Genomic DNA, 12,724 nt, shown 5'->3' with positions numbered 1-12,724 from the left:
AGTAAACTGTGCAGAAAATCCATCATTACATGAGTGATTGCAACAAAAGACGTGGGGCTCCATCTTCCCAAAAGCGCTAATTTAGCGTTTGCGCTCGTTTAACGCTGTGTGCAATGTAAATTGGGGGCGGACACAAGCGCATGCCTGTGATAATTGTACTGGGCATTGGCTGCCACAAGCCAAAGCAGGCGTTCCAGCGCTAAAATGTGGTGATAGATGGCATTATGCTATCGTCAGCAGCGCGCAATTACTTTGCACTAAGAGCTTTGAAAAGGACCTCTTACGCGCAAATACCTCTCTGCGCTGGGTGCGGTGCACAGAGATTACGGCTGCGCTCCCAGCGCAGAGAGGTATTTGCGCAGTGGAAAGTGGAATTCCGTTTGGATATGTCATTACGCACAGCCTTGCCATGGCAAGACATCAAATTATGCTGCTAAAATTGGGTATTAGCAGATAATTCAGTGAGGCAATCAACTATAACTCACTGAGAAACTTTTATCACATCGCAAAGAGGGAAATTAATTGAGAAAACTTGTTGGACAATGGACATAGGCTATTTACCTTCATAAGCCGGAGGGTCGTTGGCACCACAGACGATCTGTCAATAAGCTCTCTCTGTCCTCGCATGAGTGAGTACACTCTATTTCGCATGGAGAGAATTACAGCATATTGCATGCCTCGCGCAAACAACCATTGCGAGAGGGGAATCTGATTGGTTTTGATTGACGTAATGCCCAGCCTTGCCTGGCCACGCCTGTGAATAATTCTGGTAGTTAAGACCGCCCAAATCCCGTTTGCGCAGGCATTTTGGGGCGCAGATGATTTTGACACAGCTCTAATGTGCGCTTGCGACACCTGCCGTGAACCTTTTCGCATCCCGGCCGAGAATTGCATCCCCAACATATTTCGGGGCTGTTTTAACTTAGAAATCAGGGAGGTCACGTCTACCAGACAATGATATCACTTTTAAACAGTTACATTTCTGTATAAATGATTACAAGTATGCTCCCGTGAGGTGGGGATGCTTTTTTTTGCTGATTGGCGGGGGAGCAAAACTCGGCAGAACACCTGGCGGACGGCGCAAGGCGGAATGCTATCTTCCCTGCCTTAAGGCAAGCGCAAACAGGTGCGCAAGGCGCTATTAGGGGATAGCGCCTGTCGGAAGATAGAGGCCATGGGCTCCATTTAAATAAATCACAATTTATTTGAACTTTGTTCCTACTCCCTAGTGCTACTTTTACCTAAACCTCAGACTGACTTCATGTTCAAGACGGTCGAGGTCGTGGTCATTTCACAAATTTCTGTGAGAAATGACCATGACCTCTTAACACCACATTCCATGGTGGGGTCATGGAATGTGTTAGAATTAAGGGAAAATGTTCCCCCAGCATCTCCAGCACAGACACCAGCTCTTCCTCGTTTGGCTCGCGGCTACTTGCCCGGTTCGGCCCGGTAACGTGTCGGATGTCGCGGTAATGAATCACCGGTGACGTTTAGGCATGCAAGCCGTACAACTTGGTTGGGTTTAGGCAACAAAAGCTACTTTTAGTTGGGTTTAGGCACGTAAAACAATGGCTGGATTTAGGCAACAAAAGCAACTTGGTTGAGCTAGGGTTATGATTTGGGCCGGGTTTCGTAGCTACCAGGTATCTCGTGACGAGAAAGTTGCAAGTCAGGAACACTACGGGCTCTATTCTCCCCATAGCCTTAAATTTGCGGTTATGGTTGCTCGCAGCGCTATTAGTGGGTGTGATCACGCGCATTCCCTAATTTTTCCTTGACGCTAAATGCCAGAATGCGCGGCTCTAACCATTTAACCATGCCTTTTTAAGCGTAGAATTATTCACAAGTGTTGGTTTGGTGATCTCCAGTAAACCAATCACATTCTTCCCTTCCAAGCTCCGATCCATGAACGGAGCGACTCCAGTCCGGTCAGAAAAGCCCTAAAGCCCCCGCGACCAAAGCGCTCTGAGCTCCCCCCCTCCCTCTCTGCCCACTTTCATCCCTGTCTGTCTCGATATGCTCGTGGTACGCTTTACGCCAAGTGTGTTTTTTTGCGTTTAAGGCCAGTTTAGTGCCTAAGGCCAGGGGGAGAATAGAGCCCTAAGAGTCCTCCACTCCCGCTCCTAGTCCTACTTTTACCTAAACCTCAGACTGACTTTACATTCAAGACGGTCCAACAGTCTAGGTCGTGGTCATTTCATAAATTTCTGTGAGATCAGGTTGGTTACACTCGTGAGAATTTTCTTTGACATAAAACTGATTTTGCGCTCCATACTTCTCTTATGTGGATGTGAAATTACAAAATTACAATGGAGGATAATGTTTGGACTGCCTTCATAAATTCAAGGGTATTTTATGACGATTAACATGTCCAGATATATTTTGCATTCTGAAATGGGGGGGACCATGGGACCATGCAGTCCTTGCATTTAACTATGCATTCACACAGCTACACTGAGGTACAGTATAGCATAGCATATGTGGAATTTATTGAGTTTAGCCAATACAAAGGAACATTTTGGCTACCATGATAGTGAGTGACAGTTACTGGAGCATAGCAATATACTGGAGTGAATCTCTTCTTCATTGGGTGACTGATGTGGCTAAATTAGCGTTTAAGGCCTGGTGCAGCGATAATAGTGGGCGTGGTCAGGCGCATTCCCTAATTTGTCCTTGTCGGAAAAGCCGGCGCTAACCATTTAACCGTGCCGATCTGCAGTAAACCAGTCAGTCTTCCCTTTCAAGCTCCGATTCCACGGAGCGATCCAGTCCGGTCAGAAAAGCCCGACCAAAGTGCTCTGAGCTCTCCCCCCCCCCTCTTTCATCCCTGTCTGTCTCCATATGTTCCTCAAACAAATCTCAAATTTTAGTTTAAATACAGCAAGCATGTAAATACGCTACACCAGTGGTTCCCAACCGGTGGTACGCGTACCGTAGGTGGTACTTGCGACCCCTGCTGGTGGTACTTGGAAGGCTCTGTGAAAATTAAAAAAAAAAAAAAAAAAAAAAAAAAAAAAAAATTAAGTTTTTGTGCAAAATCCATGGTGGTCATTAGTAGTAGTTTTCAAACATGTGAAAGTGAAATAATAATAATAATTATTAATATTATTGGCAGTGTTTCTCAAGGTAGGTGGTACTTGCGCCCCCCCTGCTGGTGGTACTTGATCCCTGGAATCCCAATGTTTAAATTATGAAGTGGATCAAAACGGGAGGGAATCGTAAAAGAGCTGTAGTAGAGGAGAGCAGCAACAATGAAGCACAAGGAGGTGAAGACAGCAGTCAACCCAGCACAAGTGCAGCTGCTGCAGGTTGCACATAGGCTGCAGGTTGGAATAAATTTGCCTCCTGCGTGAACTGTGCATAGCTGAATACAGGCCCGTAGCTACCATTGAGGACACCGAGGTCATGACCTCGGTATTTTCCACACCAAATTTTTTTTTTTTTTTTTTTTTTTTTAAATAGCCCTGGTCCCCAGATCTATTAATCTGTCATTGATGTTTTAATGCGACAGTTGATCGGAAATGCAACAATTTGCTTCCTCTCTGTGTGCTATAGAAGAGAGATAACTCACAACATTCAGATTTTGCATTGAGGCTAGATTGGGGCTAGACTTTGGGGACAGTTCTATTGAAGTGAATGGGTAAGTAACTCCCCTGTAAGTGATGTTTGTGTAGATGGGCCATTGTATTTAATTGAGCAGTATTCTGCCATGTGACCTGTATGCAGAATATAAATTATATCATATGGGGAGACATTTATTTTTTGTATCATTTTAAAGCAACAGCACAGTAAAGAGGATATTAATCTAACATGATGTATGTAGTTCTTTATAGATCTAGCCTCTTCATTTTGCTCTCAAAGTGCACCAGATTGAAGCATTTTACTTTAAAATGGACAAAATTTTCTATCCGGGGGTGCACAGCCCCCCCTGGTCCCCCCACGCCGCGCTAAAATGACCTCGGTATTTCTCAAACTCTGGCTACGGGCCTGGCTGAATAGACTGTATTTTAACGTCGGTCATATGGTGGTACTTGGAGAGCCAACTACTTTCTCAGGTGGTACTTGGTGTAAAAAGGTTGGGAACCACTGCGCTACACTATAGCAAGATCAAAGTGAGAAGAATGTTCTAAACGCATCGGCTAGAAAAATATAGCCTATCCCTGGATTTCATGATGAGATTAGATTGGTGAAAGTTTGGACAGAATCATTGCATCGTTTTCTCTCACTGCCTTTTTCTTCTCCCCCACTGCACAGGTAGGATGATGCAACAGCCTCTGAATGACAGGGGCTCAAAACTACGGTATAACAACTTTTTTTTCATGGGTCATTGTGCCTGCCTAGTGCCTACATATAAATTAGTGTGGCCTTTCTTCCAAAATAGTGATGGTTCTGTCATTCTGTGGTGTAGCCTACATTTCAGATTTGATGCTTGCAGTGCAGTGCGCTACAGGGGCAGAAATTGACGTGTGAGAGAGAGGGAGAGAGGGAGTGAGAGAGAGAGAGGGGAGAGAGAGTGAGATAGCGGCAGAAAGAGTGATTGAATAAGGCCGTGGGTGCATCCCCGGGGCCGGCGCATTGAATAAGGCCTGGTTTTGAAAAGTGCTAACCGCAAAATTAACGCCAGTTGGGAAGATCGCTTTAGGCTGGTATTTAAGGCCGAAACGCCCATTCTGGCCTATTCTGGCACTGTGCCACGCCTCTTCAGCGTAAAGCGCATTTCGGGGCCTAAAAACACGACGATTGATGGTCATTTTGTGTTTCTTCCATTTTCAAATAATCGCACCAACAGTTGTCTCCTTCTCACCAAGCTGCTTGCCAATGGTCTTGTAGCCCATTCCAGCCTTGTGCAGGTCTACAATCGTGTCCCTGACGTCCTTAGACAGCTTTTTGGTCTTGCCTATGGTGGAGAGGTTGGAATCTGATTGATTGATTCTGTGGACGGGTGTCTTGCAAAGAAGAGTGGACCAAAATCCCTCCTGAGATGTGTGCAAACCTGGTGACCAACTACAAGAAACATCTGACCTCTGTGCTTTCCAACAAGGGTTTCTCCACCAAGTACTAAGTCATGTTTTGCTAGGGGATCAAATACTTATTTCACACAATCAAATGCAAATCTATTTTTATCTTTTATATAATGTGATTTTTTTTTTTACATATATATTCTGTCTCTCACTGTACGCCCACCATTACAATTCTAGATTGTTCATTTCTTTGTAAGTGGGCAAACTTACAAAATCGGCAAGGGATCGAATAATCAGTTTGTTTAACTTAATTCAGTGTTGTTTGATCTTTCTCTTTCTCTTTCCTCTGCAGCACAGGAGCCTGAACACAGCCAACGTAGAAAGCAGCAGTACAATAACAGCAGTCAGAAACACCAACAATACATCTAAATTGTAGTATGAGTACCACGGCATCCTATAAGCTTCTGTACGCAGGTGAGGAGCCCCTTTATGGCGCATCACATACTCCAACCAGAAGATGGCGTGTTCCATCGGTGGTATTGGCTGGTCCTTGTGCAAACGGGACAATCTTTGCATATTCTGTCTGTAGCTGTCTTGGGTGAGCACTTCTTTCAGACCTTGCTCAAAGCTGTGCCCGTTAACATCAGCTAGCTCTATGATCTTTGCACCTCCTCTCTCCTGCAGGCGTAGAAGGTTGTCATACTGGTCGAAGAACAAGGGTATACCAAGCACTGGGACCCCGTGGTAAATGGCTTCCTGGACCCCATTAGTTCCTCCATGAGCTACAAACACTTTGATCTGTGGGTGGCCCAAAAGGTCCTTCTGGGGCATCCAGTTCACTAACAGGGTGTTGTTTCCCAAAGCAGATGGGCGTTCACCAATGTGCCTCCATATCACCTGTTCAAAAAATTAACACAATCATTGCAAATTTATATATCCACTCCAGCAGATGTGCAATACATGTGCATTGATGTTGTCACCTTAAACATAACTGAAGACAGTAGCTTCAAAGTTAAGCATTCACAGATCGAACCATTTTGAATTTCAGGTTTTGAGTTTTTATGGGTAGAGATGTGGGACATAGCATTTGGAGGAGTTTGATTTGACAGATGAAAAGTGGGCGTGTCTGGGACGACGGACTGACTGTTGAGAGACAAGTCGAGTGCCATGCCCTGCAGTGTCTCAGAGCAGAGGGAGACAGCAGTCCACTAAATGTATTTTATCGGACAAATCTGAAACCTGCAGTCACGTTTCAATAACAGTCTATGTTACAAACACAATATAATGTAAGTAGTGCTGTGGACTGCATGCTCGCTGACTGGCTCACTGTGCCCAGCCAATGGCCCAGCCCCAGAGCAGACGACCGGCCGGCGGTTCCCTCCGGGCAGAGAGGCGCTTCCTAGCCAAGGGAGTCTTAGGCAGGCCACGAGTCATGGTAAACAGCGATATTCCTGGAATGCGAGTTAACAAACCAATTTCATGTCCTTTACATTAAACAAAGGCATTACCGTTTGTTTTGCTAAATTATATTAACATTGAGTGCGTTTACATGCAAACAATAAACGGATAACTGAGAATAATCAGTTTTTGGCAATAATCTGATTTCTGCGTTTACATGCACTTTAATAATCCGACAATAGGAAAAACCCGGGTTTGCTGCCTCTCTCTCCTGCAACGTGTACATGCGCAGATGTATAAACCCGAAAGAAAGCTGGTTATGCTGTATACATGCAGAGAGAAGACCGATTATTGGCCAGAAACCTAGGTGTGTTTATCGGTTTTCTCTTAACCCGTTTATGACTATAAACGGATAAAGCTTATCGGTGTATGCAGTTTACATGACCACTTGAATAATCAGGTAACTCCAGAAATCCGTTAATAAACAGTTTATTGTGTGCATGTAAACGCACTTATGGGCTACCAAGCAACTTTTGCCCATGCAGGCACTGGCAGCCATGTCGCAAGCATTCCTGCTGGGAATCTTCTTCGAGCCATGAAGATTGATTGACAGCTGTCATGACATTATATTATTGGTTGAAATTGGTTAGTACAACCTGGGGCCCCTTTTTTACACATGTTAAAAAGTTGGAGTTTACTGCCATTCCAGAGTAACAGTCTTTCATGCACAGATGGTGGGTTTGGAATGTATCATTCTGTATCATGTAAATTTAGTATAGATTTTTTCTTTTCTTTTCTTCATGGTGACCAATATGTACGTTTTGTGTTGTTTGTTTGTGTTGGTGTTGTTTTTTATGTTTCTGTCACTGGATTGTGCAAGATTTCGTTCTTCTGCATACTATATTTGACACAATATCAAAGCGTGACAAATGACCTTTTGAACACCTGTATGTTGTTGAAAAACTAATAAACAAATCTGAGAAAAAAAAAAGAAATTGGTTAGTACGAGCTGATGTAAGCACACTGTAGATTTTGTTTTATATAAAGAAAACATGGTTGTATTTTGATATAAAAAATAAATTAAATTTTTGTGACTTTTTTCTGCATAAATTGTTAATGACTAGGAATGTGATCTAAAATAGTTGAAAAAAAATCCTTTTTCATTTCAGCTCGACTTTACTCACTGAACAATTGTTACCTTCTGGGGCATCTTGGCAAAGACACTGGCGATGTCATCTGCAACATCACTGGGCAAAGCGTTGACAAGAGTACCCAGAGTCATGATGATCACCCCATGCTCCCCAGCACTCTGAACAAACTCCTCCAGGTCTGCTGGAAGGGCTTGGGCCGGCTTGCACTGGAACCCCCCTATGTAGACCACATTCGGCATTGTGGGTCGAGGGAAGTCAAACACAAAGTCAGACCTGAACAGCCAAATGTCTGTTTCCTGAAGAAGCGATACGACGTCACATCCGCCCTCAAAGTACTTGTCACAGAGGGCATCATAACTTGGCCCCACTATGAACTTCTGCTGGAAGACTATAATGCTGTGGAAAAGCACATTCTGAACCCTCTGGATGAAATTCATCTTGTCCGTGAAGCCAGATCCTGGCACAGGGATGTAAGAGAGTGGTGAGGGGGCAATCGCAAAGTGGCCTTCCCCACTGGTGATCCAGCGAACATTGAGTACCAAGGGTAGTTTGAGATACTTGGCGAGTACAACCCCCGCTGCTATGGCTGGGTCAGTGAGAAGCAAATCATACTGGGCATCCATTAAGTTCTTTATCATATTTTCATCATCAAGGATTTGAGCAAGCATATCACAGGTGAGTGAATGGGCCTCAGAGATCATAGTGAAGAAGTCCTTTGTGAGTTTGAAGAATGTAAGCGCTGAAGCGCGTTCTCTTTGTGCCTGAGAAAGAAGAAATAAATGAATGGATGATTAAATTGGGATTCATTGCTTCGCTGCTTTAGTGATGTATGTATGTATGTATGTGATTTAGTATGTGAGTAAATATTGAATGGTGACCCACTGATTATTTGGCAGCTGTTTATGATCCATCAAACCATGACATACCTCCATGTGTTTTTGTAGGAACACATCAAAAAAGTTCTCAAAAGCAACTTCCTGCGGGATGGTGATGATGGTATAGAGCGGAGATTCCTCTGGGATGTACCAACTGCTGGAGGCCCTTATCACAGTGATGCTGTGTCCCCGGGCGTGGAGTTCTTCAATCAGGATCTTCATGTTGATCCAGTGGCTCCCATCTATGGGGAACACCAGGACCTTCGCTCCATCACACGGTGGTGTGAGTAACAAGGATATCAGACACACACTGAGGAATGTGAATATTCCACACACCCTGTGCGACGGCATGGAGCCTAAAGTGTGAGATAGACAAATGATGGCATTTTAAGCACTCTTCAAGTTTAAGATAAAACCTATAAGAAATCTATGCATAACACATTTTTATTATTAGGTCTATGTTATGGTTGAATACAATATACTACAATATACAATAAAAATAACATACCCAAAATTAGCTTCGCAATGATAAGGCCTAGTTGGTCTCCTTTGATAGGTAAGAAGCTAAGGAATATGAATCAATTGTAAGTAGACCTCTATCCATTATGAATTAATTTATTTATTTGGTGATAAACCATTTCAGAGTCTATCCAATAAAGGGGAAAAAAAAGTTTTTTATCCTCGCCTATAATAATCTAAATTGCAAAGGCAAAATCACCATTAAAACAAAGAAGATTTGATGAAAATACACATTTTAAGATAATATACTACATGTTCTCCATGTTTTGGCCATGTTTACTGTTTACATGTTGACTGTTTACTGGGAGTTTTACTTCAAAACACCATATAGCCATATTACAAATAACATAAATGAATGAATGAATGAATGAATGAATGAATGAATGAATGAATGAATGAATGAATGAATGGTTTATTTTCGGTCATAGGTTATAATGAACCACAAACAAAATGTAACAATTTGTGTAAATATACAGCAAGAGAACATCATCATACATGTACATATCAAACCATTTCACACGAATACAATTTATACAATCAATGACCAAAAAAGGAATAGGCTGAAGCCAAGGCTTATTTTTTGCCTATCCTGTATAATCCATTAGAAAAACCCAGAATATCTGCAGCAAAATAAAGAATAGAAATAAAAAGACAGAATTTACTGTAAATTATAATCCTGAATTATTTTACTTTTTAAGGCTTTTTTAAACCTCAACAATGATGTACACAATTTCAAATCATCACAAAGGCTATTCCATAGTTTAACTCCCAAAACTGAAACACATCGAGATCACCCCAAAAACATTGAAATGGTAATAAACACAATGAATACTGAATTGACCAATATTCATATACTGTACGACTGAAGAGCTCAATGCAATTCATATTCATACAGGCAGATGAATGGAGAATGGTGGGGTCCTCGGTGTTATATCACCTATCCTGGTTTCGTCTCAGTAAGAGGAATCGAATGGCATAATCATATGCCATAGCGCACGACAGGTTATTATGGTTATTATATCACAGCTAAGGAGTGTTGTTCGCCTGACGCAAAACGGAGGGCCAGACATTGCCCCTTAGCTGTCGGGCCCCTTAGCCCTTTAGCTGCTCTTATGCAGTCACACCAGTGCAATTATCATGTTATTTTGCAATGGCTTCCAATGTAACTCAGCCAATAAGAACTGAAGACCGGCTAAAATACTTCATTTACTTCATCATACCAAAAGATCTCAACAGATATGCCACAATGTGACAATGTGCTTCCATTTCACTTACCCATGCTTTAGCGTGGTGACAGTTGCACAACTTGACAGGAGATTGGCTGCTAGTCCATCTGAAGAATTCCTCACATATTTGAGTTCAAAGTCAAACTCCACTCTTTCTGACAGCTGAACGGTCAATGTCACATGATGAGTTACACACGTGTCACATGAGTCTGTGACGCTGCTGTTCAGAGAGCAGAATGCCCTGCAAATCAGAACCAATGCAATTACCTTTAATTACTTCTTTCTATTCCATATTTTGTCAGATTTCACGTAATGTCATATCTATTTTTAGATGCTAGAAGCTGTGTAGCAAATTAATGTGAATGTGTTTGTCGAATAACCTCTTCCAAGCAAGGTTTGTGCTGACATCATAGGAACCTGTGGCTGTGACCTCTTTCACCAGATTATTAGAGAGAATTATGTGCTGTTAACCCATAAGTGCCCAGATATTTCCAAAGGTTTCATGCTTAAACTCAATCGCTGTCCCCGTCTCTTTCATTGGCCAGCCTGACCCGTGGCCATTCCCTAGAATGAATTAGGCTAATAGCCTATAGGCTACTTAGATTTTAAACCTTGTACAACATGTTTTGGCAATACTAGGCTACTTGAACATGGTCATGTCAAAAGAGAAAAGGGGGAGGAGATATCCATTCATTCATTCCATAATGATTAAGTGACCTCACTGACGGTATGCTCAATGTATATAAACCTTTTCCTTTTCCTTTTCCTTTGCATGTGTGTGTGTGTGTGTGTGTGTGTGTGTGTGTGTGTGTGTGTGTGTGTGTGTGTGTGTGTGTGTGTGTGGATTGTCTGAATTGTCTAACCCAGTGATAGTCAACTCGCGGCGCAGGGGCCAGATGTGGCCCGCAATAGGGTGCCTAGTGGCCCCCTGACCATTTAGACTAACCCATTATATTTGATTTGTTTCCCTATTTCTGCACACTGTGGTGCCAAAACAATCATGGAATTGTATACATTTGGGATGGCTACAAAGCTCTTGTGAATCCAAAGAGCCAAATCACATTAATGTGTGATGAAATATGGCCTCATAGTAACCATTTCAAAATGTGATAATACAATTTCTTTGACTTGACCTTATAGCCTACTGTATAAAATGCCCTATTGTGAGCTCTAGGATAATCACAGCCTTGTTAAACTCTCTAGTCTAGACCCAGAATGTACATACATAAAATTGTATGGGATGTCCAGGTACATTGAAGTGTGTTTTTCTGAGCTATTTTCAGAAAATAGTGCTCGTCATCCAATCGTCAACACTGTCAAAAATTGCACAAATCTCCCATTCTCAAAAGTTGTTACACAGCATCACGTTTTTAGCCCCCAAGGTCATGAGGTGGTGTTTTGGGGAGATTGTAACTAATGCACTTTATTATTTTAGTTAAAGTAGTCACAGTGTTTCTTATTCTCTAGCCTCTGCATTTTGCTCTCAAAGTGCACCAGATTGATTCATTTTTACTTTAAAATGTAAAAAAAAATCTCCCGAGGGGGCATGCCCCCGGACCCCTCTAGGGGGGCTGCGGTCCAGGATATATCAAAATCTCACTCCAGCCAGATAGCCAAAGTTGCACTTTGAGAACAGTTATATTGAAGTGAATGGGGCAGGCATGGAAGTCCCACTATAAACCATCTTACAGTATCTGTGTTGTTTCACCTTTGATTGAAAAATGCTTACCGGTAATTGCTTCCACAGATTGCAAAATTTGAACGATGTGATGTGAGTGTTTGTACTTACGGCCATGACACACGCACACACACGCACACACACACACACACACACACACACACACACACACACTTCTTATTACTCATTGACAGAGAAAGACGGGACAAATGTGAAATATGGATTTTCTCATTTCCCATGCACTCTCTACGTAATCTGCAAGTAGAGATGTTTCGCTCAAAAACAATTGCATCATATTTTGATAACTGTCCTTGGCAAATCAATTTCCCCATGAAGCTTACTCAAAATAAAGCCTTTCCATCTGTATAATTATGAAGTGCTTGCAATTCAACTGGAGGAGGACAAAATCCTATGACAATTTCTTCCATGACAAATTACATCATTTGGTGTTTATTGTTGATGGTGGGGCGGGCGGATAGGTAGTGTCCCGGACTCTCAACTTTAACATTGTGAAAGCGCCAGTTCAAGCCCCAACATAACCAGTTTTTAACCCTGTTTTAACCGTTTTTAACCCCGACCCAAATCATAACCCTAACCATAGTTAAAAGTTCCATCTACAGTGCTGGCTTTAATTGTTACATCACAATTAAATACAACCCCTGGTATAGATAGAGCAAAGAAGAGCAAAGTACTGGTGGTGGAAAACCATTATTAGGCGCACAGTCAAGTTTACAGCAAGTCACCAAAGTACCAAATGGGTCAAAGTGAGAAAAAAACCTATGTGTGTTCAACAATAATGCCACTTCATCAACTGGATGTTGGTGAAGTGAAGCAGTTGCTGAAGTGGCATTATTGTTGACATAGGCTTTATTTCTGTGATGCTGCATGCATCACAGAAATAAAGCCCAATGAT

General features: G+C 42.4%; 1 protein-coding gene across 1 annotated transcript; it reads right to left on the bottom strand.

Moving 5' to 3' along the window:
* Window positions 1–5,276: 5,276 nt before the first annotated feature.
* Window positions 5,277–8,739, bottom strand: ugt5d1 (UDP glucuronosyltransferase 5 family, polypeptide D1; the record flags this gene model as incomplete). Its single annotated transcript, XM_083634445.1, has 3 exons — window positions 5,277–5,861; window positions 7,561–8,274; window positions 8,440–8,739. The coding sequence occupies 3 exons, from the start codon at window positions 8,737–8,739 to the stop codon at window positions 5,277–5,279; spliced, it is 1,599 nt and encodes a 532-aa protein (XP_083490571.1).
* Window positions 8,740–12,724: the final 3,985 nt, after the last annotated feature.

This window comes from Poromitra crassiceps (genome assembly GCF_964638095.1).
Source record: "Poromitra crassiceps genome assembly, chromosome: 1".
In the NCBI taxonomy this organism is placed as follows: domain Eukaryota; kingdom Metazoa; phylum Chordata; class Actinopteri; order Beryciformes; family Melamphaidae; genus Poromitra; species Poromitra crassiceps.
The sequence above is the reverse complement of the archived record's forward strand: the minus strand, read 5'-3'. Positions and strand labels throughout refer to the sequence as shown.